Source organism: Microtus pennsylvanicus, chromosome 7 (genome assembly GCF_037038515.1).
Source record: "Microtus pennsylvanicus isolate mMicPen1 chromosome 7, mMicPen1.hap1, whole genome shotgun sequence".
In the NCBI taxonomy this organism is placed as follows: domain Eukaryota; kingdom Metazoa; phylum Chordata; class Mammalia; order Rodentia; family Cricetidae; genus Microtus; species Microtus pennsylvanicus.
The window spans coordinates 74640948-74664943 of NC_134585.1; the positions used below are offsets into that span (position 1 = coordinate 74640948).

The 23996-nt window shown below is 47.5% G+C and overlaps 1 protein-coding gene across 4 annotated transcripts in view; it reads right to left on the reverse strand.

The window, feature by feature from the left end:
- Positions 1 to 2609: 2609 nt before the first annotated feature.
- Positions 2610 to 23996, reverse strand: part of Mcoln2 (mucolipin TRP cation channel 2) — a 42936-nt gene continuing 21549 nt past the window's right edge. For 3 of the 4 annotated variants that reach the window (XM_075981141.1, XM_075981143.1, XM_075981142.1), the window contains 10 exons: positions 23521 to 23605; positions 23330 to 23426; positions 22167 to 22266; positions 18809 to 18921; positions 17063 to 17212; positions 14716 to 14817; positions 14487 to 14609; positions 7791 to 7997; positions 6060 to 6181; positions 2610 to 3390 (listed from right to left, as the gene is read on the reverse strand). In XM_075981141.1, coding sequence (XP_075837256.1) covers positions 3354 to 3390; positions 6060 to 6181; positions 7791 to 7997; positions 14487 to 14609; positions 14716 to 14817; positions 17063 to 17212; positions 18809 to 18921; positions 22167 to 22266; positions 23330 to 23426; positions 23521 to 23605 — 1136 coding nt within the window. In that variant the 3' untranslated portion in view covers positions 2610 to 3353. Of the gene's footprint in view, positions 3391 to 6059; positions 6182 to 7790; positions 7998 to 14177; positions 14333 to 14486; positions 14610 to 14715; positions 14818 to 17062; positions 17213 to 18808; positions 18922 to 22166; positions 22267 to 23329; positions 23427 to 23520; positions 23606 to 23996 lie in introns of those variants that run through there. The other variant, XR_012911375.1, reaches the window with a different exon arrangement.

Here is a 23996-nt window from a genome sequence, read left to right on the forward strand (position 1 = left end):
GAAGTCATTTGGGATTGCTGTTTGCCCTTGATAAGAAGCTGTGCTATTGACTTCATGTGCTCAAGGCTCCAAGTCTGGGTTTCCAGTGAGTCAGGGCTTTGCAGGATTCTGAGTAGAATGTGGCAAAGGGTTTTTCATGGTTTCTAGCCCAGAACATTAGTGAATCGCACCTTCTGTTGTGACTGAGAGAGCATTTGCTGAAAGGATGAGCAGAGGGCAAGGCCCACCCTGAATGTGAGCAGCACCATCGTTCTGGACTGATGTTGGAACAGGGAGAGAGGAAGCATTTCTCCCTTCTCTGCTTCGTCATGGAGCTAAATGTGAACAAGCAGCCTCATGCTCCTGCCGCGATAGCCAGGAGTGGTTCCCTCGGGCATGCCTTGTCGTCTCTTCCATGGTGGGCTGGCTTGCCTTCGATTGTGAGTCAGAACAAACCATTCCACTACTCTCTATTTGTCACACAGTGAAAACAGCAACGGAGAGTTTCAGATAGGTACACCTCACCTCCTGCACATCTGCATGGGTAGGAGCCCATCAACTCCTGCACATCTGTATGGGTAGGAGCCCCTCACCTCCTGCACATCTGCGTGGGTAGGGGCCCCTCAACTCCTGCACATCTGTATGGGTAGGAGCCCCTCACCTCCTGCACATCTGCCTGGACATCTGGACAGCTGGGTACCCAGCGACAGGACATTTAGGCTGCTTCATCCTGACCACCCCACAACCACTTGTGAGCTTCTAGAGTTGAAGCAACCATTCTCTCCAGGACAGACCTAGAGTTGGATTTTTGTGTCCCTAAAGTCCTACCCAAAACAAAGTCCACCAAGAGTATACAGCAACCACATAGAAAATGAAGGTCTTCCTGGCTGGCCATGAATAGATGCACACATTTGTACGCCAAGCAAGATGAGCATTTCAATGACTTGCTAGTATAGCAACCAAAAGACATGCCCCCTTTTTTTGAACTTTAACTTGACTCTTAATTTTCACAATCTCCATTTTTACACCTGCGGAAATGGAGACGCATTTTGCCCTGTCCAAAGAAACTCAGGAGAAGATCTCTGACAAACTAATTTACAGAAGCGAATGCTTTGTCTGCACCGTTGCATGAATGAGTAGAATCTACTTCTAAATAGAGCAGAGGCTAGATCAGAAAGAGGCTCAGGGTCCACACTAGGGCTGGATTTGCAGGCACTATGAGACCCAAAGGCCAGTCTCAGTCACTGAGATTTGTCCCCATCCTCTCAAGGCAGAAAGTGGCTTGTCCAGAACCCCAAAGCAGCAAGTTGCATGGAACTGTGACTCAAGGGGTCCCATGCCAAGCTCGTTTCTGCCGTTCCAAGTCAGCAGCTTAAGATTCTGCATGCAGCTTTGGGTGTCACTGTAAGCCAAGGAAGCAATTTCTACAATGGGTAGAGAGTTGAGAATGCAATTAAAAGGAAGAAAGAATATATCTCCTGTCACAGCGAAGTCCCCAAGTGGAGATCCAAGAGAAGAAATGGTTTGTCCCAGATTTTTCTATTAGCAGTTACCATACCACATTGTTCAATGACATCCGAAAGATAACAAGGCAATTGTTTAAAATGATTAAGAGAAAAAACAATGTTTCCATGGTAACCTTGAAAAAGATTTTTTTTTCTTTCTGAAAGTATTTGAGTCAACTGGAACAAAAAGAAATGAAAGGAAACATGAAAGCCAATTCAAAAAATAGCTAAAAGTGGGCAAGACCATCATTAATTTTCTGTTCAAATGACAGTCACAGCTGCAGCCTGGAAATCTAGTCTGTTCAGAACCAACTAGCAATGGCTTAATCAGACACCTGATCTGGAACCAGGCAATGAATTCTAGAACCTCAGTCTGATGGTCATCAGTTTCAAAACCAAACCCTACGATCTTGGCATTTTCTGTAAAAGGAAAAATAAATTAAAATGACATTTTAACTAAGCAGTCCATATGTAGACATTAGTCTTTTTCTTTGAAAAATTTTAAAGATTTGTTTGTATTAGGAGTGTAAGTGTTTTGCTTGCATTGTGCATCTGCCCCATTCTGCAGGCATGAGAAGCAGGCATGGAACCCCATGGAACCGGAATTAGGGAGGCTATGAGCCACCATGTGGGTGCTGGGAACTGAACTCGGGTTGTCCCCCAAGAACAGCAATGACAGCCCTGGAACGAATCATTTACTTTCTTACAAATTTTAATGTTATTGACTATATGATTTTCTTTGCCCAGATTTGATGTAAGCCAATGGAGAAAGATCAGGGGTAAGGAGCAGAAGGAGAATCAGACAACAGGGTCTTGGGGCACAGACAATGCCAGAGCAGGAGCAGCTCTGAGAAGCTGGTTCAAATCTCACTCCACACCAGTAGAACTCATAGCCCCTGAGATACCTCAGCTATGCCATAAACCTGTGTTTGAGGTGATCTTAACCTCTTGCTATTAGCCCAGATCTTTATTGAGTAGCTTCTGTGGACCAAGCTGCATAGCTCTTCAAAAACGAGAGATCTCTCATGGAGACAAGGTAGTTAAAAGGAGTGTGATACGAAACTCACACTTGGTAGCTGTTGAGAGACATTGCGTTTTAACACACAGTAATAATGCAATACAGCATTGGGAAAATAAATTTATTTGAGGAAACACGCATCATATTTCCTTGCTTGACATAGGTAAATTCCCACCACAGTGGGGATGACTCATGAAACCGGGGGCCACTTCAGGTTTAGCACCACTCAGCTGTGTGTGCAGGCCAGGGAAAGCTCAGCTGAGGAGATACCCATATGGTCTGCTCCGTCCTGCCGAGTGGGCTGAAAGACCCAGCGAGGCATGCTGCAGAATCAAGTTCACAGTACAAACAGCCGTCTTTTGGTTAGTGCCTGAGTGCGAGACTTTTCACGACTTGCCAATCCTCCAGCTTCGAGCCTTAATTTGGGATAGAAACCAAATATATTTCTGTGCTGACCATGAATTAACAAATGTCTTCAAATCCAAGGATTACATTTTTAAAACAAACCTTTTTCTGGCAACAAGCATATACTTTTACCTGGTTTTAATATTGCTTACACACTCTGAAATGCTACTATTTTTCAGCCTGACTTTATGATGTCACAAACGAGCAGACTATTGATGAATTCCATTATCACACTTCAATTAACTCCCAGGAGGGGCCTATCCTCTGCCCTCCATGTTTGTAAAAGGTAACTTTGGAATGTCACTTCTGGTCAGAAGCTGGCAGACACTCCTCCTTCTGGATCCACAATTCAGTAAGACAATCTTTTAGTGAACTTCTGCTCCCTCTGGGGTTCTCTGCACCTCCACAGGAGAAAGAGGTTTGACTTGATTGACATTAAAAGGGTTTTAGTCAATGAGAATCAAATGGTCATCACTTCCTCTCCTGTAACAGAAAAGGAGATGAAAAATAAGGAGAGCAATAACTTAAGAATTTTTGTTTGGGTAGCTTTGTTTTGTTGTTGTTGCTGCTGTTTTAGACAGGATTTCAGGTAGCTCAAGCTGGCCTCAAACACTGTAGCTGAGAATGACCTTGAATTCCTGATCCTTCTGCTCCTCCTTCCAGACATCCATTGTCATGCTTGCTATTCACATTTTTGAAACTTTATATAGTAGTGGTGGGGATCAAACTGAGAGCCGTACCCTGCCTAGGCAAGTGCTCTACAGTCGAGCTATATCCTCACTCAGACTTTCCAAAATCTTTACAAAAATACTGGGATGCTCTATATTCTAGACACACAGCTTACATGTGCAAATGGTGAAACAGGAAGAAAACTGAAGAAGGGAAATGTTCACACTCTGGGGCTTGGAGAGACACTTCTGGAAACAACCTGTGAGCAGCCACCATCTCTCAGGACTGTGGTTTTACAGAGCCTTATCAGTGGCTATGAAGGCCAGGCTCTCCTCATGGTGGAGAACATTCGACAGCTCGTGTCTGCTCAACCGAGTCTTTCTCTCCAAAGAGCCACAGCATGTGAGGCCCAGGAAGAGGACTCTGGGGCCGTTAGGCTCATCCTGATAATACTGCAGACATCAAGTGGTTCAGGAGGGTGTGGGATATATTCATCTGTGTTTTAGGGGTATTTCTACACTTATTTTGCTGAGAAGGGAAGACCACCCTGAATGTGGGTAGCCCTATTCCATGGGCTGGGGCCTTGGAGTGAACGAAAAGGGGAGAAAGAGGTCAAGGGAGCACCAGGATTCGTCTCTTTCTGCCTTTCAGCTGTGTGTGCAACGTGGCCAGCTGCCACGTGCTCTGGTTGCCAAGCTTTATTTGTTCAAGCCCTGAGCTGAAGCAAACCCTTCTTTCCTTCAGGTGTTTCTCATCAGGCATTTTGCTATAGCAACAATAGCTACTGCAATAGCTGCACGATAGGAAAACAAATCCAGGGACCTGCCTTCTCCTTCTCATTTCTTAGGAGGCAGCTGCCAACTAAGAAAATTAATTCTCCTTTATCCTGGAGTCTATGGCAGCAATCTGATGCTCCGAGAAGATGAAATCAATTTAGCAAATATCTCAGAAGATCTCATCCTATGTTACCAGACATCTTTGGACGTGGTCCGTTACCACATTGCAAGCCTCAAGATGTAGAGTGAATTCGTTCACAAACACACACACCATGTTTAAGGGCTTAATCTGTCATGGTTTCCCCTCTTCCTTTAGGAATTTGAATTATAAAATTCTCCTCAAAAACATGGGTAAGGTATACCTTAAAAATGTCTATTCCCAACCCAGGTGAAACACAGATGTGTGCCCTTAAGAAAACCATCTGACCTCCATTCTGGTTCCCACACAACTGGGTAGCACACTCTGGTGAGATTCATACCATTCTTTGGTGTGGGAGGTCCTTCTGTCTATGTGTTGCTTTTATTGGTTAATTAGTAAAGAACTGCTTTGAGCCTATGGCAAGGGCAGAAGAAAACTAGGCAGGAAAAGCTAGGTTGCATGTGGGAGAAAGAGGACAGAGTCAGGGGGACAACATGGAGCCACTGTCAGAGATAGACGTGCTAAAACTTTGCTGGTAGGCCACGACCTCATAGTGATGCACAGATTAATGGAAATGGGTTAAATTAAGATGTAAAAGTAGCCAATAAGAAGCTACAGCTAATGGGCCAAGCAGTGTTTTAATTAAAATAGTTTATGTGTGGTTATTTTGGGTCTAAGCTAGCCGGGCAGCCAGGAACCAACAAGCAACTTTCCTACAATATTTCTTGCAGAGTCCAAACAGCCAGCAAAGCCCAGCTGAGCACGGAAGAGCAACTGATGCGGGGGTTTTAACCAAGAGCGCTGTGATGATTTGAAAGAGCATGGTCCCCATAGGCTCATACATTTGAACACGTAATCCCCAGTTGGTGGAGCTATTTGGAAAGGACTAGGGGGTGTGGTGTTGTAGAGATGTTTCACTTGGAGTGGGTTTTGAGGTTCCAGAAACCCATGCATTCCCAGTCCGCTCTTTCTGCCTTGTGTTTGTGAATCAGGATGTAAGTTCTCTTGTGCTGCTCCAGTGCCTTGCCTACCACCATGCTCCCCACCATGATGGCCACGGCTTCAACCTCTGACCCTGCACACCCCAGTAAACTCTTTTTTCTCTATGTTGCCTTGGCTATGATGTTTTGTTGCAGCCGTAGAAACTAGTAACTAGGAGGGACACCAGAAGCTTCCTCCCCAGCAGGTCCCCATCTGTCTAAAGAACCAATGATGGGTGCCACATCCTGAGAAGGGAGGGAATGCATCTAACATGCCTGGAAGTTCACCTCCAAAATAAAAGGCCTCTTCCTTTGGTCCCTTAAGAGTCCGGCCTCTTGACTCATGCCACAGTTTATCTCCTCATGAGGCTCTCATAAGGTTCCTAAGAATTTTAATCAAGTCCTGGAGCTTTCTACAAAAAGCTTATTGTGTAGAACATTGTTTTACAAGAAACAATTTATTTCTCAAACTGATTTGTACAGGGGAGGAAAAAAAAGAAACACCAACTATTTCCCACCACACGCTGACCTCAGAGTGCAGCGTTAACTTTGGGATGGCTTTCTCCCAGCTATAGACTCAATACTGACCTCCTCAGACAGCAGACACAGGACCGCAAGGCTGGTGGTTCTTTCTGGTACCCATCTTTGCCACTGTGTTCCTTCAGGAATTTCTGCAGATCCGTTTCAGGAAACCCATTTTGCTGGTATTTCTTTTGAAAAGCACACAATGCTGTTACCTGCTTTCTAGAGTGTGAGAAATTGTTCCCCTTGTCAACAGCACAAACCAACCTCTGAGAAATGAAACTCCCCCAGTGCGAGTTCGGATCCAAGAAGGACTATGAGCAACGATGACTCAGTCTGTCAGTTCTAGAACATCTGAGCCAGGGAGGCCCTGGGAACTGAGAACAATGGGAAGGAAAGCTCCAGAAAACCAGCCAGGGGAGAAGGGAGAAGACATGTGTTGAAAAGAGGAACTCAAGAAATAGTCAAAACTAGAAAGTTAGCGTGTTAGTAGTGAGACCAGCAGATACATTTCACTCTCCACCCTGCCCACCTAGAGTCAGACAGGGTCATAACCCGCATTCTCTGTGTGCATGAAGTTGGCCACAAAATGGGATGGGGGTAGATTTTTCTCAACCGTAAGGTTATCCAGCTCAACACTGATATTTACCCCCACACAAAGACACTACCATACCAAAGATCTGAATTTTCATGGCAAGAGCCTGCAATTCTGTCCCAATACACCCTGCTACAGGGGCCAAGTACCACGTACACTGTGACTCTAATCCCACATGATGATCACTGACCAGCTTCCTTCTGAGTTAGTATGGGAAGGGCTGAGCAGAGAGTGGCACCCTGCGTGGTTGAGGCATTGGTTCTGAAGTAGCTTTCCTAGCACAACCATCTGCTGTGGAGATTCCAGTTCCAAAGACAGTGATCTTCCTTGAAGCTCTAACCCAACCACCCAGGCCCCATCTAAAAGGGTGTGGGACACACCAGGGCTCAGTAGAACTGGAATCTTCCCTTTCATTACCTTAACAAAGGGTGCACTACAAGTGTTCTTATCCCTGGGTGTGAGGTATGTCACTATCCACCCAGCTGTCAGGGTGACAATCACCTCCCATCCCTGAGTTTCAGGTAGCCATGCAGGCAGGGCATCTGCCAGGGTCAAATTAATCATACTCAGTTTTTCTTTCTCTCTCTCTTTTCCCAGCATGCCTCTAAACCAAATCACCTTGTTCAGGGTAACAAGTAAAATGTTTCATGTGCTGTGCTGGCCAGTTTTATGCCAACCTGACACAAACTCAAGTCATCTGAAAAGAGGGGATCTCAATTGAGAAAATGCCTCTATAAGATTCAGTTGTAGGGCATTTTCTTAATGAATGATTGATGGGGAGGGCCGAGCCATTGCTGGTGGCGCCATCCCTGGGCCTGTAGTCCCTGATTCTAGATGAAAGTTGACTGAATAAGCCATGATGAGCAAGCCAGTAAGCAGCATGCCCCACCCCTGGACTCTGCATCAGCTCCCGCGTTCAGGCTCCTGTCCTGACTTCCTTCAATGATGGAATAAGATATTAAAGTGTAAGTCAAATTAAATAAACCATTTCTTCCCCGAGTTACTTTTGGTCATGGGATTTCATCACAGCAATAGAAACCCTAAGACAAGTGCATATTTATAGTTAGTCATCAAAAATATCTATTTTATAACTTTGAAAAACTTGAATAAAAATGTGTTTCAATAAGATTACAGCCTATCTCATGACCCAACCCATACAACGTTTGCGGTGATTCTGGCAGCAAACGCTGGCCATGGCTTACCTTGATGGTGTGGTAAGAATCAGTGATGAGCGCGATGAAAAGGCTGAGGACCAGGTAAATGAAGAGGCTGATGAAGGAGTACAGGTAAAGGCGACTGAACAGCCACACCAGGGTGCTCTTCTGCTGGATCTGAGCGAAGGTAGCAAACATGTCGTCTCCGTTGACCAGAGAAAACAGGCATTCGGACACTATGTTCAGGTTTTCGAACTGCAGGGGCAAACACAAAGGAACTCCTGAGTCTCCGCACGGCAGGGCAGGACGCAGGGAGCTGCAGCTGGCTTGTTTTCTTCTGTTTTGTCATCAGTAGAGCTGTGGTGCGTATCTTACAGCCAGCTACACATGGACGTGGTGAAGACAACACGAGATCCAAAGGTTTTCCTAAGTGGCCATACCATAGCCTTCCCAACCACATAAGAAACACTCTTCTAGGAACTTTCACCCCCCAGGGTGGACATACCACAGCTGAGATAGACCAAAGGTCAGTGGTGCTCTGAACTAGTTCTCAGCGAGAGGACGAAGGGGTTGTGTCCAGTGACTATGCGGAACTGTGGTGCTGAGACATAGCAATGGCTGAGCAGAGATACTGGTGCTGAGCTGCACAGGGTCTCGTGAAACAGGCGTACATCAGACTCAAGCTATCTCACAAGCAGACCCGAGGGAAGGCCATCTGAACCATTGGAGTGATGGTGCACACATCTTTAAAAACTAAAGGCATGATGTGGGAGAGCTCCTGGGAGAGGGGCAGCACAAGGGCAGGTGCCAATCAAAAGTGGCAGTAGGAGTCCAAGTGAAGCAGCGAGTCCCAGCCAGAGAGAAAGACTCTGGAGAAAGGGCGTCTGCAGGAAAGGTCAGGGCCAGAATCATACAATGGTGAATATTGATCCTGAATATGACAGGATCCAGAGTCCCCTGGGAGACGCATCTCCCGCAGGTCTCTGAGGAGTTTCCAGACTAGTTAAACTTAGGTGGGAAGATCTGTCCTATATACAGAAGGCAATACATATTATAATATTTTATAATAATTATAATCAATATAATTCATATTATATATTCCCAGGACTTAATAAAAGGAGACAGTGAGCTGAGCACCAGTGTTCATCTCTCCCTGCTTCCTGACTGCAAACGCAACATGACCAGCCACCGCGACTTCTTCCCTACCATGGTGACATGTGCCGCCACCGCGACTTCTTCCCTACCATGGTGACATGTGCCACCACCGTGACTTCTTCCCTACCATGGTGACATGTGCCGCCACCGTGACTTCTTCCCTACCATGGTGACATGTGCCACCACCACGACTTCTTCCCTACCATGGTGACATGTGCCACCACCACGACTTCTTCCCTACCATGGTGACATGTGCCACCACCGCGACTTCTTCCTACCATGGTGACATGTGCCGCCACCGCGACTTCTTCCCTACCATGGTGACATGTGCCACCACCACGACTTCTTCCCTACCATGGTGACATGTGCTACCACCGCGACTTCTTCCCTACCATGGTGACATGTGCCACCACCGTGACTTCTTCCCTACCATGGTGACATGTGCCACCACTACGACTTCTTCCCTACCATGGTGACATGTGCCACCACCGCGACTTCTTCCCTACCATGGTGACATGTGCCACCACCACCACGACTTCTTCCCTACCATGGTGACATGTGCCACCACCACGACTTCTTCCCTACCATGGTGACATGTGCCACCACCACCACGACTTCTTCCCTACCATGGTGACATGTGCCACCACTACGACTTCTTCCCTACCATGGTGACATGTGCTGCCACCGTGACTTCTTCCCTACCATGGTGACATGTGCTGCCACCGTGACTTCTTCCCTACCATGGTGACATGTGCTACCACCGCGACTTCTTCCCTACCATGGTGACATGTGCTACCACCGCGACTTCTTCCCTACCATGGTGACATGTGCTACCACCGCGACTTCTTCCCTACCATGGTGACATGTGCCACCACCGTGACTTCTTCCCTACCATGGTGACATGTGCCACCACCGTGACTTCTTCCCACCATGGTGACATGTGCCACCACCGTGACTTCTTCCCTACCATGGTGACATGTGCCACCACCGTGACTTCTTCCCTACCATGGTGACATGTGCCACCACCGTGACTTCTTCCCTACCATGGTGACATGTGCCGCCACCGCGACTTCTTCCCTACCATGGTGACATGTGCCGCCACCGCGACTTCTTCCCTACCATGGTGACATGTGCCACCACCGCGACTTCTTCCCTACCATGGTGACATGTGCTACCACCACGACTTCTTCCCTACCATGGTGACATGTGCCGCCACCGCGACTTCTTCCCTACCATGGTGACATGTGCTGCCACCGCGACTTCTTCCCTACCATGGTGACATGTGCCACCACCACCACGACTTCTTCCCTACCATGGTGACATGTGCCACCACTACGACTTCTTCCCTACCATGGTGACATGTGCCACCACCACGACTTCTTCCCCATCATGGTGACATGTGCCACCACTACGACTTCTTCCCTACCATGGTGACATGTGCTGCCACCGTGACTTCTTCCCTACCATGGTGACATGTGCTGCCACCGCGACTTCTTCCCTACCATGGTGACATGTGCCACCACCGTGACTTCTTCCCACCATGGTGACATGTGCTACCACCGCGACTTCTTCCCCATCATGGTGAGATGTGCCACCACCACCACGACTTCCCTACCCTGATGAGATGTGCCCTCAGATTGTAAGCCAAAGCAAACCCCTCCTTTTGTTTCTTTTGTTAGCTATTTTGTCTCAGCAGCAAGAATCTCCTATAATAGTTAGATAGAATGTTTCAGCTCACTTGTGATTATTTTGAATAAGCAAATATCTGGGCAAGGCCAAAAGCCTTGGAATTTTCAGGATTTTGTCCGTGGCCTCAGCAGAGTGCAATGGTTTTTCAATGCCTTGTGCTTCTTATTTGTAAAATGGGGACAATGCAAAACAATGATTTATGCATCATAGTTTAAGAAAAATAATGTTCCCTGGAGACGGGAAATGTAAAATCCACATTAGAGAAGTCCTTAATAATTCAAGATGAGGTTTGGAAGATCATCGGCGCTCTTTAAGTCTCTGTGCCCAGACGTCTTCAGGGAGCGTGGTGCCAAAGTCCATTAGTGCCGGAGACGGCCATCGATCTGACACTTCTTGTTCCTGAGCTGAATCACTGCCATCAGATGTGTAGCGAGAAGACAGAAAGCTTGGAAAGCTGGAGCTTTGATTCCCGGTCAATTGCACCAAGGAGGACTTTCATGACACCTTCCCTTTAGAACTTCTTTCTTGTCTCTTTTTCACACTCCAGATTGCTAGGCTTCTCAAACTACTAATGAAACTACCATGATGCTCAGCTGTTCTAGGGTTCAGGTAGCCCTGAAGGGCCTCTGACTCAAGGGCTCATGGTATAACCTGGACATTCTAGCAGATCAGTTGAGAGGGGCAGTGCTGCTGGGGACAGTAAAATTTTCCAACTTCAAATTTAAAGTGGCAGCAAAATGGGGCAGGAAAGCACCAAATTCCAGAATCAGGCTTCCGTTTGTTCACCCACTGACCTGTGCAAACCCAGCCCCTCACTCTCCCCGTCCATCAGCCTGGCTGGAGGTGGGAGTGAGGGGCATCACTGACCAGTCAGGGCTGCTAGAGATGGCCTCGTTTCACTCTGTGAGGGAGACAAACGGAACTAGCACAAGTGAAAAGCACGCCCAAAACTGTAATCGCCCACCACATGGGGCTGTTGAGCACGTGATAGGCAGTCTGTGGAACTGCGGTGTTTGGGGGTGTCGCACCCTTGGCAGAGGGCTTGCCAATATCGACATTCATGGATTTGAACCATAGTCCTGCATAAACAGAGCATAGTGATGCGTGCCTCTAAGCCAAGGCCTCAGGAGACAGAGAAAGGAAGATGTTTAAGGTCAGCCCCTGCTATATGGCAAGTTTGAGGCTAGCCTGACCTACATGAGAATCTATCTCCAAAAATAAAGAAACAATAGCTAAGATGAAACTTGTAGGAGGCTCCAAAATCAGACTTCAAGGAGGACAAAAAGCAAAAGCTTGAAGCCCCAAGGTGTCTTTGCTTATGGACCAAAACGAGGATTTGGGCTGTGCTAGGCTTAACAAGACACACAGTTAAAATCAGCTCTGTCCTGCTCTTCTTGATTTTTCATGAGGATTTTAGAATATTTTGAAGTGTGCACAACAGCTGCATTTGTGGCTCACGCTTTGTGGTCTTTGGCCAGTGCTGGCCCAGGACACCCCAGCTCTACCCCCATCCTTTGGATGACAAAGATGAACATACAGAATGCACTTAGGCTCACCAGCAAGTGACCAGGTCTTCAGCAGGTGATCCGGACACACACCAAAGGAACACAGCTGAGGAAGGGTCCCCAATTACCACCTGCCTCTCAGGTCAAACTGGATGTCCTTTTACAATGGTACGCATCAGACAATACCAAGAAAAGCACTGTAGGGTATTATTGGTCATAATGGGATTACCAAGACAGGGCAGGCCAGATTTGATGCTACATTTGCCGTCTAAGTAACCACAGAAAATGGTTTGGTATATTAAGGTTTCTATTCTCTATAAGGAATGCTGTCATCTCATAGGAAGAGAAGATGATGAAATGATGTACTGTAACGTGGACCTCAAAATGTCCCTGTGATAAAGGTTTGATCTCCAGACTGTGGTACCATTGGGTACCCTTAAGAGGTAGCGCCCATTGGGGACATGCCTTGAAGGGCAGACTGGAAACCCAGCCCTTTCTGTTTCCTCTTCCCTTTCTGGGTACCATGTTTCAAACAGGCTGTCTCCTCTATCATGCCCTGCCATGATGCGCTGCCTGGTCCCAGGCTTTAGGGTACCAGGACCAAGTGACCCTGGACTATGAGATAAAATAAACCCCTTTTTCCTTAAAAGTTTGTTTTGTTGGGCATTTTATCACAGAGGCAGAAGGCTACCAGGAGAGCAAGGGAGATAAAGAACTTAGACAGAGGGCCTAACAAAAAGAAAAAAAATGCAGCTTTCAGTAAACTTCAGACAGTATTAACTGAGAACCTTCCAGAATAATGGTGAGGGATGGAAGAGCAGCACGGAACGCATGACAAAGAACAGAGGACCACTTGTCCAACTGTCTTGGGGCCAATGGATTGATGAAACCCAGGTTAGGCTCAGTATTTATTCCACACGGTGCAACAGTGCCCTCTAGTGACGGAGAGGTGGAGATGCTCCAGGAGCAGGAGGCAATCAAGAGAAAGAAAACTGCAAATTCTCTGGCCTTGATCAGACAGCAGGCCCTCCATGTTAGAGTTATCATATCAAAGAACAAGTTTTACCAATGAATCACCTTCAAAGAAGTGACACCAAACAGAAAAATCAATAGGACCATCAAGATCTGCAGTTAAGCTGTAAGTTGTCACTTTGTTCATCAGACTGCTTTGTCTTGTAAGAAAAATCGAGACTCTTTTGGACACATTAAATATGACAGAGAGGGAACCCTGGGTTCCAAACTGGGGTTTGATTGATGTGGAGGAGGGCTTGAGCTGTGTGTATCACTCAGCCTGTGAACAGCGAACCAACCCCAGAGCTTGACTGTCAAGGTCAGAACTTAGGGTTGAGCTATTTAGACGACCTTGGAGGGAATCCTTTGTGCTTCCTGCCTCACTGGTCCTTGCTGGGTGCCTGAGGAGAGTGGTGCACATGAAGGGACTGTGTGTGACGTGAGAGAGACCCTGGGCATATAACACCCACCCCGCGGACATCTTTTCTGTTGTCTCAGCAGCCAGGAGGCTGGGGAAGAAACGCTGTAAGATGCACTGACTCTTTTTATCGTTTGGCTTGAACACAGCCTCGCTGGTTCCTCCTCATGATGTTCTATCAATCATCACACCATTTCAAGACAGAGTCTCCTGCTTTTAAGGTTAGCCCCGAATTCGCTATGTGGTCCAAGCTGGTTTTGAACTCACAGCCTCCTCCTTTCTCAAAGCATTTGGGATTGTACCATGTCTGACCGTAAGCCTGACCATAGGCCTGACCATGATCCTGACCATGAGCCTGACTGACTGTAAGCCTGATTATAAGCCTGACCATAGGTCCAAATGTGAGCCCGACCGTGAGCCTGACTACCCTGGACTTACGATGCTACCTGAAGGGAAATAACAGAGACTCCGATTCTGATCTTCAATAAGACGAAAACCTGAAGTTTGATCAAAAGCACCCTCACAAATTTGAGCCCATTTTAAGAGAAAGGAAGTGCTCGCCGTGGTGGAGCCCTTACCCCTCTCTATTCTGTCAATATGGACACAACACCTACACTTCACACTAGAGAGATTTTGTCATAATCTTACTTTTCTTACATTTTGCTAACAGTGATCTCATGTGCAAACACTTTCCAGTGCTGAACAACTGGTCGAATGTGTCAGGTCCTCCTCCAGGCTCAGGCTACCATGAAAGGTGTATTTTCCCATCTCCTGTAGCTCTTGTTTCAAAATCCTAAAGGTGCCTCAATATCCTAAAAAGGAGAAGGTAGAGAAACAGAAAAGCAAAAGTTCTCCAGGTATTGACGTCAGGGCGCTCGCTGGAGAAGAGTGGAGGGGGTGAGTGCTGGAGGCACAAGGTGAAGGGCCCCAAATGCCCTCGATCCGGAAAGAATTAGCGCTACTCACCTTCTCGTGGTACGGTCCCAAGACAATCCAGCCGCAGAACGTGTAGCCCAGGTAGATCATACCAGCACAAGCGCAGAAGCGAAGGACTTTGGGCAGTGAGGCCTGCATGGTTAGAATGAGCACCTGAAAAACAATGGCAGAAGCCGATGGGTTGAGAATGGAAGTGAGCAGGTAGGACCCAGAGGAGGAGGAAGGAGTGTCAAGCACGGTGGCACTTCTGGAAGCTTACATTGTATGTCTGAAAATAGCCCAGGTATCTGATGACGCCAACCCAGACCAAGAGCGTTGACGTCCCGAGCAAAATACTGCACAGATCATAATTTGTGAGGTTCTAGGGAAGGAAAGGAAAACACAGGTGAGTGAAATGGCCCAGTTCCCTTGCTTGTTTACCTCCCTTTAATGGGTGAACTGACTGCCTCCTGCGCATATCTGTCACCCCAGCACTGGGGAGACTGAGTCTGCACAATCATGAGTTCCCAAGGCTAGCTTGAACTGCATAGTAAGTTCTAGGCCCACAGAACTACAGAGTGAGACCTTGTCTCCAAACAAAAACAATGAAGATGATGATAATGAAGAAGAAAAGAAGGGGAGGGGAAGGATTAAGAGGAGGGGGAAAGAAGCGGAGGAAAGCTTCAAATGTTCGGTTTTTATTTTTTTTAGTACTTTGTGAACTGATTTATTTTCCAAATAACATTTTGAAACAGAACTTGCATTTACCACTGACCTAGGCATGAAAGAGCATGGTGTTGGCCAAATATCAAACAACACAGCCCAGTATACTCCAGTGTGGTTAACTGACATAGTTCCTACTCTCAAGAGGTTCTAGGCTGCATTAATGTGACAGACAGCTAACACAATTCCAATAATAGTATGCTAAATTCAACAGGAGACACACTGGCTATTTTTCACAGAGGCCACTCAATGGACTAGCCTCACAACACAAACTGGCTGGACTCACAACACATACTGGAGAGAAATCTACAGACTCAGGGACAGATGCTGAGCATGCCCAAAGCTGAGATCTCGTATACGGAAAGGCAGTGGTAGAGCTAGGATGGGAACCAGAGCCCAGAGAGAGGGACCTTGGAGGCCATGACGATGGGAGATCCCTTCATCCTAAGTAGATTTTGGGGGGCAGAAGGGATTGTCACAGCAAGGTGGGTATTTCTAGGAAGTTTTCCCAGCCACTGTACAGACGGATCTGTGGGATATAAGGCTAACGACAGAAACACCAGCAAGAAGGTGGCTGAGGCAGTCCAGCCCAGAGAGGAAGTCAGTCTGAGAGAAGCCAAGGTAGCTGGAATAAAGACAAGAAGTACGGTAGCCATGAGGAGGACAGCTTTGTAAGAATGACAAAGAACAGAGGAGAGAACAATTGACCAATGGAAGCAGAATCCAACTATGAGAACAGACAATGAACTAACAGAAAGAACCAGTTAGACTTTGTGACACCCAAGTATTCCTCCTCCCTCCCTTGGCTATCAGGGAACGCAGCATATCTCTCTGTCTCTTTGTCTCTGTCTCTGTCTCTCTCTCTCTCTCACACACACACACACACACTGGGTACCATTTGTAAGCTGAGACTACATGTTCGTTTCTTGGCCACCCAGACCCAAATAATCACACAAAAACTATATTAACTAAAACACTGTTTGGCTGATGGCCAGGCATATTTCTAGCTAGCTCTTATATCTTAAATTAACCCATTTTTATTAATTTGCATATCACCACAAGGCTGTGGTTTACTGGTAAGGTTTTGGTGTCTTTCTTCTTTGGTAGTGACATGGTATCTCTGATTCCACCTTCTTTCTACCTCTGTCTCTGTTTGGATACACCACCTAACTGTGTTCTGTTCTGCCATAGACCAAAGCAACTCCTTTATTAATCAATGGTAATAAAACATTGTCATAGCATACAGAGGAGAATCCCACTTCTTTCTCTCTTCTCTCTCTCTCTCTCTCTCTCTCTCTCTCTCTCTCTCTCACACACACACACACACACTCGTGCACACATACACACACAATTCAGGAGAGGTGACTGGTCTGTGTGCCAGTTACTTCCTTTGCAAGTGACACAAGTAAATAGACAGATAAACTAATAAATAACCAATACAAAGGAAGCCCTCAATCTTCCCAAACTTCAATTCCTGTTCTAAAGACAAGATTATACATGCTTGGAGGAAGGCCATAGAGGTCACCTTCCACGGTGCACTCTCCTTCTAAGGAAGAGTGAGAGGCAGCCTTATGTCATAGATGACATAAAAAACAGGAGGGTTGCAGCGTGGTGGTGGCACACACCTTTAATCCCAGCATTCGAGAGGCAGAGACAGGTGGATCCTGTGAGTTCGAGGCCAGCCTGCTCTATAGAGCAAGTTTCAGGACAGGCTCCAAAGCTACAGAGAAACCTTGTCTCGAAAAACAAACAAAAGATTCCCCCCAAAACAAAAACAAACAGACAAAAAAAAACCACATAAAAAAACAAGCAAACAAAAACATAAGACTCACACTAGTCTCTAGAGGGATTCTGTATCTCACAATGCCAAGATAATATAAGATTCTAGATGGCATATCACTTACCTTGGCTTTGATCTCCATCTTTAATATGGATCCGATGATTGTCATGAGGTCGCTGAGAGTGACCAGGATGTACCATCCATTGATGAACTCCCACTGGTCAGCATCACACGCACGTCGCTTGTGCTTCTCCAGGAAGAAGTTCAGAAACCTCTACCGCAAACATGGAAAAAGCATTTCTCACCAATCACACTGCCCTCTGGAGGCAGAAGGCAAGAACAAACAGTTCCAAGATGGCAGATCTACCTCACGGGGAGACACAACGCCGCACGCTAAGTCACATTGTCTACTCCAGTGTAAGCAAGCATTTAAACACCTGATAAGCTAACCCAAGCACTAAGTTAGCCCAACAGTGCTAACCTAGTGTGTTCCCAACACTGCATAGCATGCCCTCCTTCAAGCCGGTGGATGGGAAACCCTCAAACTAAGGTTCTCTTGGGGTCCAGGTGTGGGCACTGTGTCCCCCAATGCTGTACCTGCACTTGGCAGAAAGGACGTCAGCATTGGAGTCAGGATATCTAGAGGGTTGGAGAGCAGACATGAGCAGATATTTACAGAGTGCAAGTCAAGAGGCTGGAGAGATGTCTCAACACCTACGGGCACTGGCTGCTCCCCCAGAGGACCTGGCTTGAGTTCCCAGTACCCTCACAGGAACTCACGACTGTCTGCCCCTCCAGTTCCAGGGGATCGGATGCCTCTCCTGGCCTCTGCGGGCACAGGACACACAAAGCACACAGACACACATGTGTGCAAAACCCTCATTCACATAAAATGATAAATCTCAAAAAAAAAATATCTAAGAACCAAAATGGAAGTCGAGATCAAAGAAAATAGAACGTGGGCTATTTTCTGCTCTGAAGATGGTATGCCAGTGTCTCTCTGCCTTCCCGGACCCCAGTGGGCACCCACAACACAGAGAGCTGAAGGGCACACTCCTGAGAATACACACCGGAGCAGGTAAACGGTACAATAAACTGCCTAGGGAATCAAATCCAAGTATCCTGGGCTTCATCGCCACCCATCCTCCGTGCCTCCTTGTCAGGGAACTCTGACCTGAAGACAGAAGATGGAGCCCACACATGCTCTTAAGAGCATCCCTGACATTAAAATTTTATTCTGGAAGCTTCTAAATGCTTGAGAGCTTACCACAAATACCTGTATTTGTTAGCTCGATTTCCAGCAGAATAATTATCGAACCTTCTGAAATAATTTAAACCTTTTCCTTCTTTTTAAAATTTTGATGTGTATATATGTGCATGTATGTTCACGTGTATATATGCTCACATGCACATGTATGTATGTGAATGCCAGGTGTCTTCGTCATTCATTCTCTGCCTTATTATTTTTTTAAATAATATCTCTCACTGAACCTGCAGCTCACTGATCCCATCAGGCTGACCGGCCATTGAGCCGCGGGAGCCTCCTGTTTCCACCACCCCAGAGCTGGAATTACAGTCATACACAGTCCTGTCTGGCTTTGTTATGTGTGTGCTGGGAATCAGTCTCAGATCCTGAGGTTTGCATGACAAGCCCTTCACCAACTGGCCTGTCACATTCATCCCCAGGGCCTCTTCTTCCTGTATGAATCGAGCAAGGGCAGCCTAGCCCAGTGCTGGCAGATCCTGCAGACCAGGTAGACCAGGCAGACCCAGCAGACCCAGCAGACCCCGCAGACCCTGCAGACCCCTTGACTTGGACAAACGCAGGCTGCAGGCTGAGTGGAGGGAGAAAGGGAAGAGCCACGCTTACCTTTCTCAGCCTCAGAGCAAGGACAATGGATCTGGTGCACAGGATAAGGGATGCCAGGCAGACCATAATGACAAACACGTCAAACACCAGGACATACTGAGTGCTTCTCTGAACTGCAGAACGAGGCAGAATGCAAATGTTAAGCACACCTTGCACAAATTGTGGAGAGTGATCCATTTAGGCCCCACTCAAGAGTGGCTAAAGTGCCGGGATGGCCTAATTTGCTTCCGGCGAAGAGACAGACAGCGAGTTTGCCTTATACAGTGAGAAGCCGCAGCCCTGCTCATTGGCTCCACCGTGCACCGTCCCACCATGGCACCGATCTGAAAGGCTTTGCTTGCTTGCCAACACCAAGAAAACAACTCGTGGGAAGACAGTAGTGATCTGGGGTTTGCTTTGGAATGCACAGGGCAAGAGGCTGTCAGGGAGAGCAGTCTGTAAGCTTAGCTGCTCCCAGACGTCACGGTGGCACATTCTAGCCTCTGGTCCCCCCTTCCACATGACAACTATACTGACTTCTCTATCCCGCCTGGGGACCTTCACAAGCGTAAGCCTAGAACGGGCACACCTGCCCTTGGCCAGAACAGCACTGACACACACCTGCTCTGATTTATTTGGGGAAGGGGTCAAGTTTCAGATGTTTCTTCTTATTGATTGTGTTGCAATGTATTCTGACCTCCCACCCCCATCTCTTAGCTTCCTCCATCCCTATCAACACCTGGTCCCCTTCCCAGATTCATAGCTGTTGATGTGGTTTGGGACAATGAATTCGACCATGATCTGGGGCCTGATGGGGTCCTAAGTGGGAACCCAGCTGAAGCAGCAGGTTTCTCCTCACTGTGTCTGCAGCAAGCAGGTCTCTCCCCAGGCAGAGGCCCTGAGTTCCTCCTCCAGTGTCTGCCTGCTGAAGGGGCTGTTTCCACGCAGTCCCCCTGAGGGCCTCTGCCGCTGCAGCTGCTATGCGCCTGTAGCTGGGATGTGTTTGAGGTGGCTGTGACTTATGGAGATGCTGGCATTTCTCAGCATCCCTCCCAGGCCCTCCCCAGTGCTTCCTGGTTGTGGGTCGAGCTGTGAGCTCTCAGCTGACTACTCCATGTCTGCCTGCCACGATAGACTCTTAGCCCTCAGAGCCACAGGCTAAAATGACTCTCCCTTCTCTAAGTCACCTTCTAGAAAGTCACCAAGTCACCTTGGTCATGGTGTTCACACAGCAATAGAAAAGTAGCTAAGACATATACAGTTGTTGAATATCAACTAGTAGAAATTCTCCTGCCTTGGCCTCCCGAGTGTTGGCAGCATCCAGCAGCCACTGATTTCTTACCCCTACTGAAACTTTGTAGAAGCAGCTTCCAAAACTGGCTTTGGAAAACACTGGTTCAGAAATATGCACCGCCACTCTGAGTGGGGAAACCCCACACCCTGCTCATCCCATGCTCCCAAACATGTGATGTGTCTAGATGCCCTACCTCTGTCTGCCTGAGGGACACTGGCTCAGGGCTATCCAAAAGTGTAAACTCCAGCCCAGCAGTAAGTAAACACTATCACAACCCCCATGGCCGGGAGACCCGCTCACCACTTCTTCCCAAGCCTCGTTATAAACTCAAACTGGTGGAGACGAAAAGCACATTTTTAGGGAAAATGGTTATCAGGTAGCAGATGAGGTCCGCCTGTGAAAGGGGCCATTGCCTGAACTTTGAGGAGATGTAGGTAAACGTGGTTGATAACAAGGGAAGCAAGCAGCCCAGATGCTGAGTGAGCGGGAAGGAGCGGCAGAACACTTGGGAAATAGCAGCCAGAGCCCGCCAGATGTCGCCTCTGCCCTTGTCGCTCAGGTAGGGCTTCTCAATCCACCACACAGCTTCAGATGAAAGAAATGGCATAAACCATCTCCCAAACTGGTTTCTAAACCCCAGCTTTTTAATGATTTCCCAACCCTTCACTTTATCTTAAATGCGTCTTTTCTTGGTGATGAGGTCAAGTTTCCTAAGACATAGCTGTAGGAATAGCACATTTTAGCTGTTTTTCCACTCAGCTGTGTGGCCTGCGTTTCTCTACATTGACCACCAGGGGGAGGTCCTCCCTTCTGTGCACAGGTTGAGGGGTGGGGGGAAGCCCCAGTTATCAAGAAGGAGCCATGGTCTGCGGATGCCTGGGAAACTGTGAAGCATTTTGATCCTCGTGGTGACTATTGAAAACCACATTTTAAATATGACCAAGGTGACTTCTTTTCCCAGGACACAGCTGCAGCTTTCGCTTGGTGGTGGTCTGTGGTGAGGGAATGTCTGATGGGGATAGGAAACCATTTTATCCAAACCTGAAACTGTGTGTTTCCTTTAGGAACAACTGAAACCAGGGCTAGAAAAGGAAGAGAAGACTTCAAAATCAGTCATTGTACAACTGAAAAGTAATGGTCCACTGTTAGGGTAGAGACCATGTGTCTCCTGTTTTCATGTTTCTGGTTGTCTGGTCACAGGGGAACTCATTTAAACAAAGTTTGCCGACTCTCAATGCTGACCTTTCAGAGACATTGCCCTGACCACTGAACAACCCAAATGGGATCCACAGAGGGCTTTCCTCCTCCCTACATTTTTTTTGGAACAGGAACCCCTGTGTAACCTGGCTGGCCTTGAACTTGAAATTTCCCCGCCTTTTCCTCCACGGTGCTGGGTTTGCAGGTATGTGACACCACACCTAGCTCATCAGGGCCACTTTGGGCACATGGACCAAGAGATGACTGAGGAACTATCCCCATGTTTATTCAGGCTGCTCTCTGCGCTCTGGGGTCTTGACTCTTCTTTGCTGTCCAAGGCTTGTGTCAAAACATGCCTTCTCCAAAGATCATTTTATGATTCCCTCAGCCCTGGTCAAAGTTGTCATTTACCCCCTTCCTCAGACCGCTCATATGTCCGCACTCGTCCCTAAACACAACACACTAGAGATCTGGTCACGTCCGTCTTCCTCACTATGGCTTTTCCTCCTCCATTAGAGCCCAGCAACTCTGATGATTTCCCCTCTCAGCACTGAGTGCCAATGCCCTCAGCAAACAGTCATTGCTGCTGCTTTGTAGAGAATTCTAAGACAGAAAGGCCAAGACATAGGTCTAAGCCCCCAGACACAGAGAACAGAATCAGAATGGTGAGTGCAGGCCATCTGGCTGCAGAGACTGATCCCCTAAGCCACTGACTCGTGCTAAGTCTTCCAGAGAAGCAATAAACACTTGCTGACTTGGACAGAAGTCTCTAGACTGGTGTTTGAGCTTTGTTTTTATGGGACTTTCTTTCCACCGCCATCCACAACAATCACACGGGCCCCAAGCCACGCTGTAACACACAAAGGGCAGGTTGCACAACACACTTACTAGATCCAGATATATTCATGGCTTTACATTCTTCTATGTTGGCCTCGCTGTTAAAATAGATCCTTATTTTTCCGCTGTGGGCTGTGTTGTCGAAGGTAATCTAGAGGCAGAAATAAAGAGGTTATAGTCCAACGGGAGGTGGGAGCTTTCAGGTCAACCACTCAGGAAAGTCAGCAGCCCCAGGATGGAACACGGATACAGAGATCATAGCAATGGAAATGTCCCCAGTGCACGGGCTCTGCTCTAGCAGCTGTCGCTGTGAAGGCCTTAGGCAGCCCGAGGATATTTCAGCTAACAATTCCAGGTCGCACTCCATCACTGAGTCACGTCAGAGGAAAGCTGCTCACAGCCTTCATTCAGCCTGCTTTCTTATACAGCCCAGGACCACCTGCCCACAGTGGGAGGGGCCTTCCTACATCAATCAGCCGCCAAGAAAAAACTCTCCCCTGAGGTCCTCTTGTGGACACTCCCTCTGGTCACCATGGACTATGTCAAGCTGACAGCTGAAGCCAACTAGGAGAATTCCTTCACAATTTTCTTTAAGTGGTAAGAACTGCAGGGTAAAGGGTTTCTGTAGGTGCCAGGGATTTGAACTCACATCCTCACGGGAGTCACCTTCCCAGTCCAGGAAAACGGTTTTAGGGAGTTGGAAAGGCCTGGCTCCATCTTTACATAAAACAGTCTCTAGATGAGACCACTGCAGCAGGCTTCAGTGATGTGGGAGTGTCATATATCAATCTGTTGATTTCATTGGTTAAGCAATAAAAAAATTGCTAGGCCCATTTGATAGGCCCACCCTTAGGTGGGTGGAGTAAACAGAACAGAAGGCTGGGAGAAAGAAGCTGAGTCAGAGAGTCGCCATGGTTCTCCCACTCCAGGCAGATGCAGGTTAAGATCATTCCTGGTAAGCCAGCTCATGGGCTACAGCAGATTATTAGAAATGGGCTAGTCCAGGTGCGAGAGCTAGCCTAGAAGAGGCTAGATAGAAATGGGCCAAGCGGTGTTTAAAAGAATACAGTTTCCATGTAATTATTTCGGGTAAAGCTAGCCGGGTGGCGGGACACAGCCCGCTACTCTTATTTCAACACTTCAGGTTTATCTTCTTCTACAGAAGCCATAGGGAACAAACCAGACGGAGGTCACCGTAAGACAAAGACACTTGCCGTGTTCCGAAAGCTGTAGCAGTCCGGTACCTCTCGGGAGTGAATTGCCTGTAGGTCAATTCCTCTGAGGGCAAAGGAGATATCAACTTGCACCAGCCTGAATAAGTAAGAGGCATATCCGTCAGTGTGACGATGCTACTGTCCACTCCCGGCCTCCTCTCCTGGGGACTGAGACCTCATGTTGTGTTTACCGGTAAAAATCCAGCCTGAAGAAAGCAGTCTGTGTCCAGTCCTCAGGTTCCTTGTCCAGCACTTGGAGATCTAGGTGAATGCAGTCTAGAGCAAAGACAGACCGGGAATGGTCACTTCCGGCAAGAACGTGATGCTTAGGTGCATACGGCAGCCTTGTTAGGAGAAGAGGGACCCTCTGAACATCTCAAAACATCTGCCAGAAAATATCAAACCATTACAACATGGAGCACAGTAACCCTTCTGGGGAGAAGCTGGCAGGGGCCACTTTTAGTCAGGGACTGTGATAACATTGGCAGTCTCAGGAAGAAGCAGGCTTCAGATGCCCCCTGTTACAATACCCTGGGAAGGACCCAACACCCGTGTGACATTCCTTCCCCAGATGCATAACCTCGACCAGTTGTGAGGAAAGAGAAAATGTTCTTTTCTTTGGAACATAGTAATCAGAAGAGCATGGGTGGCAAGTACCACCTATTCT